Genomic DNA, 19,358 nt, shown 5'->3' with positions numbered 1-19,358 from the left:
ATTTATAGCATAATTATTCGTGTAAACTAGATGCAAAGATAAAAAAGACACATTATGAAATTTCCTTGGAGCATAAACAAACAAAAAGTATCCGATGTTTAATAAGGGCAGCGGAAAAACACTGATTAAAAAAACAACTGTATTTCGGTAAATGTAGCTCAAATCAAAACAAATGCAAACTATAATGAAATATACTGAATGGTGTTGACCTGGCCAGGCTTATTAAAACACGAGCTGTTTTTCTTTGTACAAATTACAATGTCATTACGAATAATTCGCCTCGGGACATGCGTCGTTCTAACGTTTAATGAGACTCATTGAATCTCTCGTAATATTGTGGGAAATAGAGAGCGCAGTTAGATGTGGCAATGATGTTGTTTTCGCAAAAACAGTACCGCCGGCAAGGCTGTCGACCACCCGACATGACACCGATGTTGTGTTCATATCCTGTTTGCTATACAATATGAATTAACAAAATTAAAGGGAATTACATTTGACTGTCCTTTGTCTACCTTATGTTTACAATAATATCAAACACGTTTTTAAAATTTACCATACAAATGAGTAAGTATTGCTCTAATTTTTGTATTCTTTGAACTGTAATAAAGTTCGAGGAAGACATAAATTTATATACTTCGTGCAGTTTCTTTGAAATAACATAACAAGAGAAGTGGGACGTGTAATGAAGCATCAGTTTGTTTTTCATATTCAAAACGTCCGTGACTAATAAACCTTGATAAGAATGTCATATTATTGAAAGTTTACAAATAAACTTATATTTACTCGATGTCAGCCCGTGGTAGCTTCAAATTTTCAAAACCACTTTCTTATCAGTTGCTAACGTCATAAAATAAACATATATGAGAAATTTTGAATCAGTAGTAATTTCAGCTATGAATTGACATTTGATAGTCAGTCCGGACAAACGATTTTATAAGTCTAGATTAGTTAGCGAAGCATAACATAATACTCTCGAAACCTTACAACATTGTTCTAAAATGATAACTCAGTTAAAGAAGTCGGACACGGTTTCAGTTAACATACATAATATAGCAAGCCTACAAGTTACGTATTTAAAGGCCGTACAGCAATGAAGCAACGTTTCTCCGCCGTCAAAACACATTGCGTAACGCACCCACATTCTCCGATCTATATCGTTTTAATATTGCTGCATTCCTTTATTTTTCACATAACATCCATACTATATATACCAGAAGTACTACCAAAATATTTAATGAAATGTATTATTTTAAACAGCAACACCTAAATATAACATTTCAAGCAGTCAAAACATGTTGCGCAATGTACTTACGTGCATTCTAACGTGACCGACACCGACGACGGCGGTGCCACTTACAACATTTAACTTTCAATCTCTATTAAAATGTTTAGTAAACACTCAATACTTGACTTTGCTTTAAAAGATTTATTTACAATACAAGCCTCGCTGTGTTCGTGTATAGTGTAAAATCTAACATATCACCTTAGTTATAAGCGACATTAATATTGTTATCTCGGAAAATTAGTTAATGCCATCTGACAGTCAACTGAACGTAGCTCCGCTCGCGCTCATTGGTCAAGTTAAATGGTACGCGCTTCCTCAGCTTCCTGTTCCACATTTCCGTCCCTGTTCACGAAATCACTCCCACATATCACGCAGTAAACCCAAAGGGAAAATTTTACACGTTTACCTTTACATTGACGAGAATAATATATAATCAATTTTAAACTTATTGAATATTTCTAATGTCTTGAATAAAATGATTTCATATCACCACCACAATTAACCCTGACTAAATATTATATAAACGACAAATTATTTCAACAAAACGACAACATTCAATTGAGATGCGATAAAACAAAAAACAGCGCGATATTTTACGCTTCAAATAATTTAGGGGTACAAATACACGAATAAACTATTATTTTTATATGAACTGGTTACAATATTTACCCTTACATTGATACCGTGTACGTAACCAATTCTGGAAAACTATTTTGGTTTACGAACAGATATCACATGATCTATTTATAATATTGAAGACAGTATCCTGTCTGAATAAATGAAGATGAGAGGTTTCCTATTGCAGAGAGAATATAAAAATTTACAAAATATATTTATTTTAATGACTTCATTTTCAATTTGAAGAGTAACTAAAAGCAACGCTGAAAATTGCATAAATTTATATTTTTTTAACGGTCCATAGACGATTCCTTTTCGAATTGATATTCAAATGTATATTGACAAAAGACAATTTACATGCAAATTTCTTGAAATTCACTTCTTAATGAAACTTTAGGACACAGATTAATAGAAAAAAAAGTAGAATACCAGCAGAATAAAAGCGCTCAACTAAGTAAGGCATTATTTATAAGCTTGTGTGCATTGCGACGCAACTGTTACATTAAAAATGCTGCTGCCGAATATTTTTTATCAAATAAACCTTAATTAAATAAATGCCTATTTGTAAATTAGCCCTCACTAGATACTATTAAATTGGCTTATTATTTCTTGAAGATCTAGAAGAATTTCAACAAAGGATGGATTTAATAAAGCAATTATTATAGTGTTGTCTAGCGCGTCCGGTTTCTCATACCGCACTCAGCACTGGAACGCGAATAGCTATTTTCCTTTTCCAAATTCAGCCTCATTTACACCGCTTGAACGTGATAGCGCGCCATTCTGGCTACCTTTTACTTTTAGCTTGAGGGCACAAGCTATAAATAGCACAAATAGGCCATTTCTAAAGGGGCACTGATTCTAATGATATATCATATAACGAAATCTACTTCAATAAAGTCTTATTTTATGTAATTAAATATAGATAATGAATGATTCTTCATTTGACAAAAATCTTACATGTATATGGACTCAAGAAAATGGTAATTGTTAAAATGAAAATTAGTCGAACTTCGTGCGCAAAAACATATTGAAACTCGATCATACGACACAGAAAGTAAAGAGCTCATGTTGCACCTCGTGAAATCCTCGTTGCCATATCGTTCGACTAATATGACCTTCATTATAATTATAAACATTTATTTTATCTAAATATAAAAGACATAATCAACAATCAATTATTGTGAATATTTATACAGTGCGAGGTACGTCATACAATTATATGCAGTTATTAATAGGATTTAAGTATTTACTTTGTAACAATAAGTAATTGAAATATTAATTCCGTATAAAATTAATATTGATGACGTCTAAAATTTATGTTTATAGATAAAAAATAAAATTATGAAATATATTTGTTTTTGTATTGTACTAAAATTTGGGCAGTAGGTATAAAAGAAAGGAAATAAATTGTTGATTATTGAAAATACATATTTTACCAAACGAATGTAGTTAACTAAAATTAGCACAATAATAATTGTAAATAATGATAATAGTTTTTTTTTTTTAATAATTGTCAGCTTCCTTTTGTTCACTTAGCAGAGATTATGACACAGCTCGTTCAAAAACAAACGTCCAACCGTGACGTGATGTACCAAGACAGTTTAATTGCAGCAAATATCTAGATTGAAGGACATTTTTTAAATATTTGTACCTAATAATTTGGTATATTTTTCTTTATGGTGGTATGTGCAAGCCCGTCTGAGAGAATACCATCCACCCACAATATTTCCTAAAACTAATTAATCGGTAAAAAGGGTAAGTAAGCCAATGTTACGACAGGCACTAGGGATATAACATCGGCTAATATTTCTTACGAATTACTTTTCGTGTCAATTAGTCCATCTACCTATTTTACATAGAATAAATAATTTGCTTCTTCATTAACTGTTTACTATGAAGCCTGTAATTAAGAAAGGATATTATGACTAAGAGGGCTGAATATGAGATACATACATAGGTGTTAACTGAAGTTTGCGGGTTCCGAACAAGTACCACTTAACGTGAACATCTCTGTGTGAACGCGTATCGAAGTAAAACAAACGTAGAGGAAAATAACATGAGAAATATAATTTTCCCACAATATGTTCAAGTGTATTATATCCAAACCGCGCTCCAACACCTCGGTAAAATAACTTATAACCTTGTCCCTACTCAGGTACTTCGGGTTATTTATTTAAAGCGATATGTCAACAAGTGAAGAAAAGTGCTAATTAACGAAAACCACAGTGGATTAATGAGATTATTATAAAAGATTTGATCGTTTTAACAAATTACACTCTTGAGTGATAAGTGAAATGTTTCAGATATTTAAGTCAGTAAATGTTTATTATAAGAAATGTTTTATTGATTTTTTTTATTATCAATCATTAAATATTAGCCTGATTTATAAGTGCAAAATAAGTATAATAATATCAGAGCGTATATATATGTATGTATATATTTTATTGTATTTTCGCTACTACTTTTGAAAGCCTGACAATTTTCAATGTTAAAGATATTGATATAATCAACAAATTAAATCATTATTTCATTAAGAGCGGTCCTTTTTTTTTGTCATATTGATTTATGGAAGTAGATGTCTTGGTCTTGTGCTATGACTATATAAGTATATAGTCATAGCACTATGACTATATATTGTAAGTCACACTTAATCGATTTATCGATTTGAATGACAACACAAAACAAGCCAAGCTGTACTGCGTGCTTATAAAAATAATATTCTTTTAAACTGTAACAGATGCCCATGTGGGAAGGAGGTAAACTCCTTAAGCTTTCACGTTCTTTGTCCACGGGTAACACTTTCCGTTATATAATCAAAGTACTCGTGCTCTAATACAGTACTACGGAATTGTTCCCGCCTAATCGACGCAATAAATTTTTATTTTGTTTTAGGTACATAAATATATATACATACTTTACTTTAAACTTTTCTATATACTTATATTGGTAGACAAAATCAAGCAAAAAGTATATTTGTCAATATTTTTACACATAAATATACTTATTTAAGTCCTTAACGTAAATAATTCCTATATAAAATCAATAAACCTGTAAATCTCTCGAAACCATATTGTAAATATATATATATATTTTTTAATTATTTTCTTTTTTATAAAAAAAATATACTTTTTGCTTCATTTTCTCAGTAGCAAATAGATCATGACATATTTATGAAACTCCTTTCACTTAATTGTTTTTAAAATATAATATCAAAATTCAAACCGTCCTATAAAAATAAACCTTTTAAATAAATAAATTTTATGTTAGCTAATTTTGGGTGCAGCAATTATGTAATTTAGTACTAATCGAGGAAAATATAACGGTGAAAGTAATCAGGAACGTGTAGTAGGCACAATAGTTTATTTATAACATTACCGACGAAAGAATTAGTCGTGTAAACAATAAAGAAGCATTATAAAAGAGGCAGTGAATGCAATTATAGCGACGTGGCATTCACGCTAGAGCGTTCACGTCGTATTTGTTTGTAAACATACAACAGTCGTACTTGTGAAGGTTATATGTATTTAAAAGTTTCACTTTACCTATAAAACCGGTCAAGTGCGAATTAACTTGTTGTCGAAATGTTTTAGCGAGTATAATACCATATTATTAATGATAGTATCTATGTATCTGATATTCTTGTATTTCGGATCGACAAACGAACCGGCTGATGATGGTTGGTCGGTCACCGCCGCTCATGGACATTTTTTATGTAAGGAATATTAACAAGTTATGGAATATGATGTCCCTTTCGACTCGCTCATCCTTCAAACCGAAATAAAAAATCATTAAGGTTTAATATTTCGCAATAGATTGTGTGATGAACGGACAAAGTATTTAAAGGGCCAATGTTTTTTTTATGGCTTTTATTTGAGCCAAAAGGGCACAGATTATTTCGCCAATGTCACGTTCGATGGAGAAGACAATAACAATGTCACATCAGTGTTTGTTAGCATAAATATTTTGTAGTATCTAGGGTACATAAGGAATGCTTCATAAAAAAGTCAATACGGGACATAAATAATAAATCAGATATCGTAGTTCAGAAAAAATATTGAAGTGCAAAGTGCAACTTACCTTGTTTGCTGTCACGAAATGGTAACGTGCGGTATGACGTCTTCGCCTAGTTACCTTCGCCCTTGGCGGACATCTGCCTGTTTTCTTAAGATTCCTTAAAAAAAAATATTTGAATTTTGAGTTAAAGAGAAAAGTTTTCCCATAAAAAAGTAACACTAATGATATTTAATAAATACTTATTAAATAAACAAAAATACTCGTACTTTATACTTATTTCATTATTATAGTCATATCAGGTTTTTATTGTTATTTATATATCTTACTCCAAAGGTTGTTGTCATAACGACAATGTCATTATGTTTCGTTCTTTAAGATTCCATACATTTTTTTTGAATCGGGATCCTATCGACTCCGCTGTCGACTGTCCGTCTGCCCATCTGTTAGCAAGCTGTATCTCATGAACTGTGATACTTAGACAATAGTAATTTATACAGTTGGTGTATTTCTGATGCCGCTATAACAACAAGTACTTAAAACAGAAAAAATATATATATTTAAGTGGGCCTTACAAACAACAGACAAACGGTGATGTTTTTTCTCATTTTTATAGAACGAAAAAAATGACAAAAATAACAACGTATTGTAGCGAACTCTTCGTAAGCGAGTTCGACTCGCACTTAGCTGGTTTTTAATTTATATTTTTAGTGACACAGATGACTTGTATTCACCCGTTATTTCGTACTTGAGGTGATTACCAATTATCGGATAGTAAATAGACTACCCTCATCACCGTTTGAAGACATTAAAACTAAGAAATATTATTAATAACATTATCAATCGACCGCTAATCATTTAAACGCCAATATTATTGCTGTCTGCAATTCCACTGACTCACTCACCCTTAAAACCGAACCCAAACGAAATTCATGTTGCTGCTGTTTGGCGATATTGGATAAGTGTGTGGCGTTTCTCTCTTATTCGACTATAACGAATTCAAGCCAAGAGCGTACATATCTAAACCAGGCTACCAATTCTTTGATAAACAAAAGATGAGGCAGTACAATTTACATTTAATTGATTTAAAGGTTAAAATAAAAATTACCAATAAATTAGAAATATTCTGAAGTATACGTGTTACAATTAAAATATCTATTTTGATAAATAAGCGACATTGACTTGACAAGATTAGATTCAAGGTCGTCTAGACCAATATATATATTGTGAAAGTAGGGTTATATTATTCAATGTTGACGATGATGATTTTTTAAAATTTTTCATTTTAGCATTTACAGTAAAAAGAACGGAAGGGCATATAAAAATAATTACAGATTTCATACCATCATAGCTTTAACACATTGTGACCCCGTTGTTATGGTCGTTGCCAAATTCATAGCAAATATTACGTTTAACTGACAATAAGTCACAAAATCTCTTGACCACTAACACTTTATATTTTTAATGTTACAAAAAACCCACTTTACTATTATAGTATCGTAACTTTTTACAGTTATTCACAAAAAAACATGGTTAATTCATCTACCAGACAGATAGTGGTAGACATTAAACGTCAAATTTTACCTTCAACAACATCATCGCTTCTCGCCATCTATTGGCTGTTACCGAAAGTATAATGAAGGCATCAAGTCAGAATGCTATACGAACTTGCTGTTTGACAGTGGCATAAACTTTTTACTTATATAATTAATCAAGAGATGGTGCTATAAGGCAACACAAAAAAGACTGCCTACTCTACGTTATAAACTACTAATTCCTACCTTTTAATAATGGCACAGTTATCGAAATGTGTACAAATCTAATGATCTTTTTATGATGATTTCTATGATTTTTTTTTATTTCCGTGGTAACATTCCGTGTTACCGTGTTAAGGACAAGAAGAGTTTCAAGAAGTCTTCGGTAGTTTTGTTGAATTTCAGAATTTTATTCTAACTAACTTGAAGTAACTATTTATCTTCCTGCTGCTCAAAAATTTGGCAGGGCATTATGTGACTTTTGTTACGAAGCTTTAAAAAAATAGTATTAAATTTTAATTTTTAACAAGTGATTTTATTTATATTAATATTATAAATGTGAAAGTTGCTTGTCTAACGCTATTTCACGACCAAACCGCTAAACCTAATTTGATGAAATTTGGTATGAAGCAAACTTGAACTCCAAGAAACACACACAACCAACACCCTCAAAACGAAAGCGAAGCCGGGGGCGACTTCTCATAAAGCATATATTTGGTATTATTTGTAAGTATATTTAAGTTTTATTGTGCATCTACTTATACTTAGTTACTGGCTAATGCCTCCATGTTTTGTAGTATGGTATAAGAAACACTATAATAGATTAATTTTTTGTCACATTTGGATGTTGGATAAAATGAACATTGAGAAATCACAAATGAATTGCCTGGCTAAATCACAGATACATACCATTAAATAACATTAACCACTTTTAATCAACTTCCTAGTTTCATTTGAAAAAAATCGAATCGAATTTATAATAAGTATATATATATATATATATATATATATATAATAATAATAATAATAATAATATATAATGTGTAATTTTACGTTACTTCTTATTAAACAATATTAAACTTCCATCCCAAGTCTTGCACTGCCATGGTAATTAGGGCCCTCGCCCACGGCGACTTTTTGTAGCGATGCAGTAGCGATGCTGTCGCATATTCGCATCGATAGTCGCGATGCGATCGCTGGCAGTGAGCCCTCGCCCACATAACCACTGTCGCGCTTCTGTCGCGATGCAAATGCAATTCAGTAATGGCACAAAAATGCCTGTGGCGATCGCTACAGTTGCAAGATGGACTCCGTTGAGGCAACATTAGTCATGTTGTCTTTGGTGCTGCTTTGTGAGCAGCTGAACCGGGGGCAACGAAAGCGGCGTCAATATTGGATGCACCCATTTAACAGAGATTACTTGGTGGTTTCGCTCCTTTCTCCACTCACGCGCCATCCCCCCACCGTTCTCTCCCCGATGTCGTCCGACATGGCCGCGCGTTTGCATCGATACAGTTGCGATGGTGTGGCGCGTTGCAAATGCGACTAACGAGCGTTAGTATCGCTGCTGTCGCGCTTTTATGAAACGCGCGACTGCATCGCTACAAAAAGTCGCCGTGAGCGAGGGCCCTTAGTTTTTAACCCGTTATTTTATTTTCATGTCCATTAAACCGGTATGATGAGTCATCTACTACATTTTTCAAATACAATAATTTTAAAGTGTTATATTTGCAAATTACGCAATCTAAACCACATATTTAAAATATATTTGAATATAAATTTAATAAAAGACAACAAATTCATACATCAATTTATTAATCAGAATTTAATACTGTATTACATAGAAGAAATGCACTTCTTAGAAACATTCAGAAGACTTCCCTTTGGGACATTAAACAGAGTCTCTCTCCATTTATATACCTTATAAATTGAATAAATATGAACTATGTACTTTGTTATAGAATCAATATTTATGAAGATCTGCATTGCCACATACTTAAAAATCTATGTATATTTTTCACAAAACCTACAATTTTAGAAAATAAATCCTTAAATAGTATATAGGTAAAGCGTGAAACTACAATTGTCTATGAGATAATCTTGTTGAATAAATAAAATTTTGCAAATTAACAACAAATAATAACATACATTTTATAACTTTAGTTCTCGTACTGTCGCTGCCACAATTTGTCAACAACATTTACCATCACAATTAAAAAATAGAAATCAACTTATAAATGAGTTAAATATCATTTCCAATAGGTGACCGCATAGAAAGGCTCTTTGACACATATCCAACATAGTGAATAAAAAAAAATTTGGAGAAAACACACAGCACAAGAATTCTACCAATATAAATACAGACATCTTAATTCATTCAGTCAAAGTGAAACTTGTATAAAATATTCAATTTGAAATAATTATAATCAGTCTTGTTTAGAGAAAAAAGTTTATCAATACGTGTTGAAATTGTATACACGCTTTGATATAATCTTTATTATCACAATACAATATGTCAGATATGATGTCATTCCTTCTCTTGGACGTAACTAGTATATAAATCGCCTGCTACGCTACTTAGTGTTATTATCACAGTTGTTTAGTAGAGGTGGGTGCAGTACTTTGTACATAAAACAGGAGCTACCTGCAATCCGCGACCATACTCAATACAATACGATTGCCGACGAAGCGGACAAACATTTAGCCTAAGCCTTACCATACCGTCAATAAGCATTCATTTTGATAACATGATCTCTTGCATAACAAACTTATTCAATCAACGATATGGAAGGAAGGCAAGCATATAGGATAAACATCTTTAAGATGAATATATATGCACATTTACACATCCTTTATTGCAGTCTTTCTCTTATAATGTACACAAACAGTATTTGAATCTCGCATTGTAAATGCATTTTAAACACGAGACCCAATCGAGTTGTTCACCCCTTGAATAAATCTGACCCGTGTTATTACTTCGTATCTTTAAGATGCAGTTTATTAACGGGATTTCTAGATAATAACTATTACGTCCCTTTTGAACTGGTACATTTCGTCACCTTGCGGTAAACTGAAAACTAAATTGAATAACAATAAAATATTCTTATACCTATCATATAATATTTTTGTGAGCGACTTGCAAGCTTGTTGTCACAAACATTCATGAAATTCCCTCAAATAGTCAAAAAATATATTTTTGTCTAGTGTTTACACTTTCCAAATAAAAGGAAGTGTTCTTATGTATTAACAATTGACCAACGCAACGACAGGTTATAGTAATGAAATATCACAGATTTTCCCTCTTTGGACAGTAATGGGCTTCTAAAACAACACAATACATAATACCTGTTTTATAATTATTAATATTTTGTACCAATTGACTTTCTTATCGTTAGCCCTTAGAACCCCTTTACGTACAAAGAAACTCCAGTAATAAAACTAGAATTATGTGAAATTTACATTATATAAAATAATCGAAAAACAATTAATAAGAAATGACTTATTTCGCTAAAAAGAAAGTAACCATTGCTCGGCTATTTATATAGATCAAAATTCTAATGCTCCTATGTTAAATGCACGTATTTACATACCTTCGTAATTTTTTTTGTGAAAGATACAAATAATTAAATTTAACTGCATTTGAAACCTAAGCTATTTTAGTCTAACTGTTTTAGAGTAAGACCCCTAGGCATAATACTCAAGGTTTAATAATCATTAATAAAATATATACCTTTGAAATATTGACCTGAAATGTCACTGACATAATTATAAGAAAAATATTCACAATTTTATCTGGCAATACAGATTGTTTTAAAGTATATCAAAAGCTTTTTAAATTTCTTATTCTAAGTTGTCCCGCTCATTTTCACTGGGTAAGATCATCATTTATTAACAATGAAAATAATTTATATAGAATATTACACTTTATATCTGCCCTTTGAATCCCACCCCCTTAAATTTTACTCATCTTCTATATGTTTCGTGCATTTCGTACATCATACAGACATCTTTAAAACGAAAGGCACCCGGGATTACACAAGAGGGTACCACACCAACTACTCTAAATACATACATATATTGATTAAAATCTAATGGTGGAAACAACAGTTACTCAAAATGTCCACCAATTTGGATCATTCGCTGTTGACCGTATTTACTATTTTTTTCTTTAATATTAAGGACATATAACATTAAACTGATTTATTTCTCATTTTACTGTTTAGTATTCTGTTAGAACATTTTCTTTAAACATTCAAAACACTTAGAAATGATTAATCATTATTAAATAGTATATTAATCTTTTAACTGCTATACATTTTGACATTTAAGAAATTTTAAACACTACAAATATTGTTTGCTTTACAGAACCGTGATTTTAAATCACAACAGTAAATGCTTCCAATAAATGCTAATTACACTGACTTACTGTAAGAATAGTAGTTATAGGAAAAATTAATACATTGTTGTATTATTTGTAAATACTGATATGGTCAACAGTTAATAAACCAGGTTTAACCTAACACACCTACTTAATTCGTAAATATTGATCTGAAAGAGAAATCACAAGCATTTAAGAATTATCAAAAATGTTGCACAGTTGCTCTACTCAAAAAACTGTTTCATTTACTGTCAAAATAAAGAGAAGCGAAACTGTTCATATACCTTATTAGTAATGTTTGCAAGCCATCAATCAGATCTACAAAATATATTCTAATCATATATTATTAAAAAGTGATTATTACAAAAAAAAACAAAACACATCGCCCATTTGGTTGGAGCACAAATACAATACAAATTGAAGCTAAGTACAATATTATTTTTAAACTATGATGAATATTAGGAGCAAAGACAGTGGGGAAAAGGGATACCATTATAAAGAAAAAAAGACCCTTACAAAAACCTTAGTTTTTTCACATATAAGGGACTATGTAATTGCTAAAATAATATTACTGTTGAACTGGTGCTGCATATAATAGCGGGCCAGGTGGTAGATGTGGGTATGGAACACCAGCTCCTACAGCTGCTTGGTAGCCGCAAGGGCCGCCGCCTCCAACGCCACCACCGTAAAATTTGCCTCCTAAGTTTAGAGATAAAAAGTCATTACAAAATATATAAAACAAAAATATTTTTTTAATTAATTTCCACACAAAATTGGAATTGTAAAACGAATTATTGACTCATTCTAACCTCTAAATGATTAGACAAAAATACTAACCAAGCATTTCCTGGTGATGAGGATGCATTTGGGTGTAATGGGGTGGTGTAGCAAAATGAGGTGGTGGAGATCCGTAAGAAGACCCTGATCCAGCTGATTTATTTCCAACGGAGTTAGTATTACGATGGTATTGTTGACCGCCATTTCCACGTGCATCTATAAAGACAAAAGAATTATTATTATATGCCAGATTTTTGGTGATAATTATAAAACATAATAACATAATGTAGAAATCATCATACATGATTTACTACATTATGTTACTTACTGTTGAACGTACGTTGTCCATAACCATTTTGATTGTTGTATGCATTTTGATAGCCATTGTTGTATCCTCCTTGGTAGCTTCCCATTGATTCGAATACATTTGGGCTAGGAAAAGGTACAGTTTTTTGGTAACTGTTTTGTCTATAGCCCTGATTAGTGTTTTGGTTCTGGTTAGAAAATCGTGGAGCTTGTTGTTGTTGTTGTTGCTGCTGTTGTTGTTGATGTTGTTGTAAATTACGATTTTGATAATTATTTTGATTTTCTTCATTACTCATATTAGCCATCTTATTATTCCATTGATTGCTCTTTTGGCGAGGTGAACTGGCACCACTGTTGTTTTCTTTGCGTTGCTGCCAGCGATTCCGACCTTAACATTTAATTTTGTTAATATCTCCAAAGACAGGTTTTTTTTTTTTTAAATTAAATAAAATAAATAATTAAACAAGTCAATAATCTTACTTGAACTGTTGTTGTTGTTTCTTGCCATATCGCTAAGCTTAGCAGGAGGATTTTGACCCGTTTCACGAAGCACTGCCACTAAGGCGCGGGCCTGGCGAGCATCACCACTCGTAAAATAAGTGTATGCTGTACCAGACTGTTGGCAACGGCCTGTACGACCTACACAATGAAAAAGTCAAATGTTTATTTGTACATCATACATAACACATAGATATATATTATATGAATTTTATTTTTATTTAACAAATTTCGACAATTATACATAAATTTACCATAAGATCCAAGACAATTGTTTTAATATTTCAATATTAGGAGTGTAAAGAGTATACAATTTTATTGAAATCACAAGGCAAAGTTTTTAACATAAACTGATATACGAACCAATTCTGTGAATGTAATCTTCAGATGAATTTGGATAATCAAAATTAACAACGAACTTTACATCTTCAACATCTAAACCACGAGCAGCAACATCAGTAGCTATCAAAATGGTTGTGGCTCCATTGCGAAACTCGGTTAAAACGGCGTCGCGCTCAGGTTGCGACTTATCGCCGTGAATAGCTAAAGCTTTGTGTCCATTGCGTCGCACTGCACGTGCTATGTCATCAACCTAAAATAATAATATTGTAATGCAACTTTTGTATAAAGAAATGAAAATTTTCAACAGATAACATATTTAGTCTAGTTTTAACAATTTTGCTTACTTTTTTCTTTGTCTCAACAAATACAATAACTTTGTTGTCCTTTTCCGAAGCAATTTCTTTCAACAAATTTGATAGTTTTGCTTCTTTTTCATGTTCTTCACAGACTTCTATGATTTGCTTTATATTATTATTTGCAGAGAGATTTAATGAACCAATATTAACTTTAATGTAATCAGTTAAGAAATCTTCAGCAAGAGCTTGTATTTCTTTTGGCCAAGTAGCGGACCACATCAAAACTTGACGGTCCGGACGGATCTGTTCAATTATTTTGCGGATTTGAGGTTCGAATCCCATATCCAACATTCTGTCTGCTTCATCCAAAACCAAATAAGTGCAACGACGTAAGTTTGTAGTTCCTCGCTCTAAGAAATCAATTAATCGCCCTGGTGTGGCAATAACAATTTCGACGCCTCTTTCTAAGTCTCTAGCTTGTGGTCCTTTTGGTGAACCACCAAATAGGCAAGTATTCCTTATACAACCACGGGCACTGTAAGCTTGTGCTACTGATTGAATTTGCTGTGCCAATTCTCTTGTTGGAGCCAGAATGAGAGCAATAGGGCCATCGCCCCGTTGGATTCTTGGTTGATGAACTATATGAACGGCTGCAGGTAGCATGTAAGCTAAGGTTTTCCCTGATCCAGTAGATGCAATTCCTACCATGTCTCGACCAGACAATGCAATGGGCCATCCCTGTGCTTGGATACCTGTAGGTTCTTCCCAACCTTGCTCTTTAATAGTACTCATTACATGATCAGGAAAATTACCTTCATCAAACACATGGTTAGGACGAGGGACATTATTTCCACTTACAGTGATTTCTTTAGCTGCACGGAACATTTGTACTTCTTCCTCCGAACGCCCTTCAACGTTAGCATGTGGTTTGTAGAAATTTTTTTGAATTGTATCAAGGCTTGCCATATCCCATTCTGGTTTTATCAGGCTATCACCAGGATGTTTAGCTTTCCTGCTTTGCATCTTACGATCATTGAAATCTGATGACGGTGACGAGGAATTATTATAAATTTTTTTGGGAACATATTGTTGACAATTATTGAGACCATTTTGATTATTAAAGTTTTTGGGGCCCAAGTTCTTAGGGAAATTTTGTTGTTTAGGGCCGCCAAAATCATTTTTTCCATTGTAAAATTGCATGTTGCCTCCAGCATTTTTTTCTCCATCATAATCATTCTTTTTTTGGGTTTGGTTGTAGTTATTTCTTGGCCTGTATTCTTTTGGTCCGCCAAAATCGGCAGGATTTCCATTTTCATTTTTGAAATTGTTGTAATCGTTTCTTACGCCATTAAAATCATTTCTAGGCCTGAAGTTTTTGTTGCCCATTCCATTTCTTGGTGTAAAATTTTTTGGCCCACCAAAATCATGCAGGCCATTGAAGAAGGGAATTTTACCGAATTGTTCATTCCGGTCTAGTCGAGGTCTAAAGCTGTCAAATAAAATAAAAGGTTTATTAGAGAATTAATTTAAGATACACTGAAGTCACCTAGATATTTTATGATTTACAAAGCAAAGCAAAGCTTTACATATTTTGATATAATCTATATTTAGATGGTACATACCCAAAGTGCACATTGCAGATTTTCATTTACAAATACTAATTTTATAGAGCAATCCAATTATAACTAATTGTTGCTGAATTATTTTTCCCCATGAAAGCAATAATATACTTTTTCATTTATTTTTGCAACTTATACAGTAAACAGGTTAAAAGAATGCCTCAATAAACAAATGTTAAAAATCTGGTTAAGTGAACCACAAAGTGTTAAAGCTTAAATTGTCAAAACTTATTTGTCTCAAATATGTGATGTTATTGCCAATTGCTTTTTACAATGATGAACAATATTTTTTTACTAGTCTTCCATATAATTTAATATAAAAGTAATAACTTTCCTAATTTACTAGTGATTCTGTAGAATCTTTTTTGTCTATATAAAAAAATGTAACCTATGTAACACAAATATTTTAATCATTTGCAGAAGATACAACATAAGCAATACATATTAATAGATATTACAATCTATGTAACATGTTCTCGTTGATTGATATACATATTAGTTATTGATATGATATACATTATTAGTTTGTATTCCTAATAAATTCACACATTTTTTATTTAGTAGGGTGTCATAAGACATTATTATTAATATGTATCTTTTTTACATAGAATAATATTATTTATAGTTAGAAAATAATTTATTTTCTTGTAAACAAATTATATCACACAAATGATACATGACAACTGACATATTGATATGAAATTTAGCTTACCCTTCACTATCTACGTAATACAATCGATGGCGGAAAAAATATCAATGTATTTTAACAAATGCTGAATCTCTTTCTTAAATACTTTAGTAAAAAATATTTAGGAAGTAGTAAACTTCCTTTATAAAAAATATTTATAAAGGAAGTTTACTTAGTATTAAGATTAATTTGAAATTAGTTTAAAGTTCTAACCAAAATCTGTTTTGTTGTTATAATTATTGTCTAATTTACTCAATGCTAATAAAATTATTAACATTAATGTATCAAATTCATCAGTCATTATTTACTATTTCTTTGATATGTTTACACTAACTTTGTATGTCATAACTGCTTGACTTGTGTCGAGTTATGCTCACGTCGCTTAATGGCTTTTTTAGTTTAGTCCCTATAACTCAGTTTCATTTAAAAAAAAAGTTGATTTTTAATTTTACATGTCATATTTATTAATTAATATACATACCTGGCAATAGACGTCAGCAGTTTATTTTTAAATGTAAACAATTTAGTCTTAAATATATACATGCATTCATTATTGATATCCATTTATTTATTTATTACATATTGGCTGATATTTGTTGATGTAATCATATTTTGTACAAGCAATGATTAACACCATCACCTTTTTTACACTTTACATGCAAAAAATGCAATAATACCATTTTTTTAAGTAATTAAAATAATAAGCTTGTTTTATAGCATGAGATATTTATTACTTACCAAGGAGTATCAACATACAAGTTATGTAAAAAAAAAATACTTTGACAAAGCAAATAGTGTTTGCAAATGATTTTTGAAATTTTCTGATTATAATTTTAAAATAAATAAACAAAAAAGATAGAAGTAACTTCAATAATTAAATGAATATACATAAATCAACAAGTATAAACATACTTACCAGTTTTTAAACCAGACTGCGATTAATATACCAATAGCAAAATAATATCAGGAACTGTTTAGGAAATTTAAGCTTATATCATGTTTTTCATTGGTGTTTGAATCTAATTTACAGAAATTTTAAAGAGCAACCAACAATTTAAAAGTATTGGAAGATGTATTTGTTACTTGCATATAGTTATAATCGATTATGAATTTGTATCATCAGCTTGCTGAACTAATTTGATAAATTTCCATTGACAAGAAAACAAGCAAGACTGGAGTTAGCAAAATGGCTTAATATAAGAAGGCTATGTGGATTGATGTACCTGCATAAAACAACCTTCAAACTAAAAGAACTATAGTACTAAAAGATAATGTATTTTATAGTATTCAGCTTAATGTGCACAGGGATGTACCAGTTTTAAATATCCAAAAGAGAAAAATGTATTTACTACTATGCAGTAGAATATGACTAACAGTTATACACTGCTTGATAGGGCTTCAACAATTTATTGTATACATTTATTTCAAAAAATATAGATGTATCTCATTTTATTAAAAATAACTTTCATTAATAAAGAAAACAATAAATTTCACTAACCATGTTAAGTTAAATAAATATCCATTACCATTTATTTTTGTCACATTGTCAAATGTTATTTTATTAAACAATTAATTTAGAGCTCCTACAATCAAATCAATAAAAATAAAATGAATCAGATATTATTTAGCTTAGATATATATTTTTTTAAATAACAAATGCTTAAATTATTTGTGACATATACTCATATAAAAAAATATTACATCCTTTACTTCATGGGCTCAAGCTATTTAAGTATAGGATTGATTGGGATAACATGCCTAAAGTACATATTATATTCAATTAAAAAATGTTAATAGATTTTGTAATAAAACCTTATTCAGACACTTCCATATGGGGATTGGGGAAAGTCAACCCATATATACATACTTATTATTTTTGTATTGGTATACAAATTATTCAAGTTTCGAGTATTTATGAACGCCCTTCATTGCAAGGACAGCAAAAAATGGCATAGTATATAATAATCTTGCTATTAGTTCAATTGATATATTAGTCTTAAGTTTTACAGGTCATTATTACCATCTTGTATTCGTTTAAAACTACATGAAGACTTATTTAAATAATATTTGAAAATAAAATGAACTCTCATTCCTGAAGAGTATAACAGTAAAAATCATCCTAGCAACCAGCAAATATTACGAAATATCGAAGTTGGACTATGAAATTCTAAAATCAGTTCAGCAAAAATAATAGACATACAAATTTTAGGATAATTATCCACCATGACACAACATTTCTTTGTTCGTGTTATGTTCAAACCCTGTTATTGATTTTTCTCGAAAGGATTCGCAGTATAGGTGCGTCCATTATCAGCTGTGCAAAATGCATTGCACAAAATGGCCGCCGAGTATGTGATTGGGAGCTCATGCGGTAAATAGTAATGGATATCTATATTATAACTATTCTCTGGGATCGGAGGACGAATTAATTTAAAATAAACTTACATAGGATGTTGATTGTGAAAGCTGTTGTACTGCATATTGCCGTATTATTGTCGTTCTTTGTAGGTGGTACGATACCTACGTGGTCGTAAACGCTTGAGTTGATATCTGGAATACATTATTTCACAAATTTGAATCTAGTTACAATAAGTATAAATTAAAAACTTCGTAACTATAAACTAAATAAACTCACCTCTCTAATGAGAGTATTAAAAAAAATTGTTAATTTTCATTCACCAGTAGCGACCTAACAGACCCGGCGAACGAACAACTCGATAATGAAAATATAATGGCCGACGGAAGAGGAAATTCTAATAATGTTGTGCAGTGTAACCTGTAGAAAAAAAGACTTTCGAACAAAATAGAAAACGTACCAAAATACATAAAATATGTAGTATGCGTATTAAAATTAATTTTATATTCGTTATATGTTACTTGCACAGAACTAAAATAAAATAATTTATTAATGTTTAATTGTTTGTAATTCTTTGATGACTAAATAAGAAAAATAGAAATATATTTAAAATAATATCTAATTTGTAGATTTGTGTGAGGTCAAATCA

General features: G+C 31.1%; 2 protein-coding genes across 3 annotated transcripts in view; both read right to left on the bottom strand.

Moving 5' to 3' along the window:
- Positions 1-7,480, bottom strand: part of LOC124536484 (3-phosphoinositide-dependent protein kinase 1) — a 68,753-nt gene extending 61,273 nt beyond the window's left edge. Inside the window, exons 1-2 of the mRNA XM_047113037.1 lie at positions 7,258-7,480; positions 5,981-6,074 (exon numbers count right to left, since the gene is read on the bottom strand). The gene's annotated coding sequence lies outside the window, so the exon portion shown is untranslated. The remainder of the gene's footprint in view (positions 1-5,980; positions 6,075-7,257) is intronic.
- Positions 7,481-9,247: 1,767 nt separating this feature from the next.
- On the bottom strand, positions 9,248-19,127 carry LOC124536200 (ATP-dependent RNA helicase dbp2-like). Of its 2 annotated transcripts, none has more exons than XM_047112681.1 (8): positions 18,989-19,127; positions 18,799-18,903; positions 14,095-15,535; positions 13,772-14,000; positions 13,391-13,549; positions 12,933-13,298; positions 12,665-12,820; positions 9,248-12,526 (listed from the first exon to the last, which is right to left on the bottom strand). In XM_047112681.1, the coding sequence occupies exons 2-8, from the start codon at positions 18,831-18,833 to the stop codon at positions 12,396-12,398; spliced, it is 2,517 nt and encodes an 838-aa protein (XP_046968637.1). In that variant the 5' UTR covers positions 18,834-18,903; positions 18,989-19,127; the 3' UTR covers positions 9,248-12,395. The 2 variants fall into 2 exon arrangements, with proteins under 2 accessions (XP_046968637.1, XP_046968638.1); XM_047112682.1 differs by having other exon boundaries at positions 12,945-13,298.
- Positions 19,128-19,358: the final 231 nt, after the last annotated feature.

Source organism: Vanessa cardui, chromosome 16, assembly GCF_905220365.1.
Source record: "Vanessa cardui chromosome 16, ilVanCard2.1, whole genome shotgun sequence".
In the NCBI taxonomy this organism is placed as follows: Eukaryota; Metazoa; Arthropoda; class Insecta; order Lepidoptera; family Nymphalidae; genus Vanessa; species Vanessa cardui.
The sequence above is the reverse complement of the archived record's forward strand: the minus strand, read 5'-3'. Positions and strand labels throughout refer to the sequence as shown.

Excerpts from the sequence above, each read along its gene's own strand:
- LOC124536200 (XM_047112681.1), bottom strand. The coding sequence starts at position 18,833 with ATGCAGTACAACAGCTTTCACAATCAACATCCTAT. Across the intron at positions 12,821-12,932 it reads TGGACAACGTACGTTCAACA|ATGCACGTGGAAATGGCGGT; the intron begins GTAAGTAACATA and ends TTGTCTTTATAG. Across the intron at positions 12,527-12,664 it reads TCATCACCAGGAAATGCTTG|GAGGCAAATTTTACGGTGGT; the intron begins GTTAGTATTTTT and ends CTCTAAACTTAG.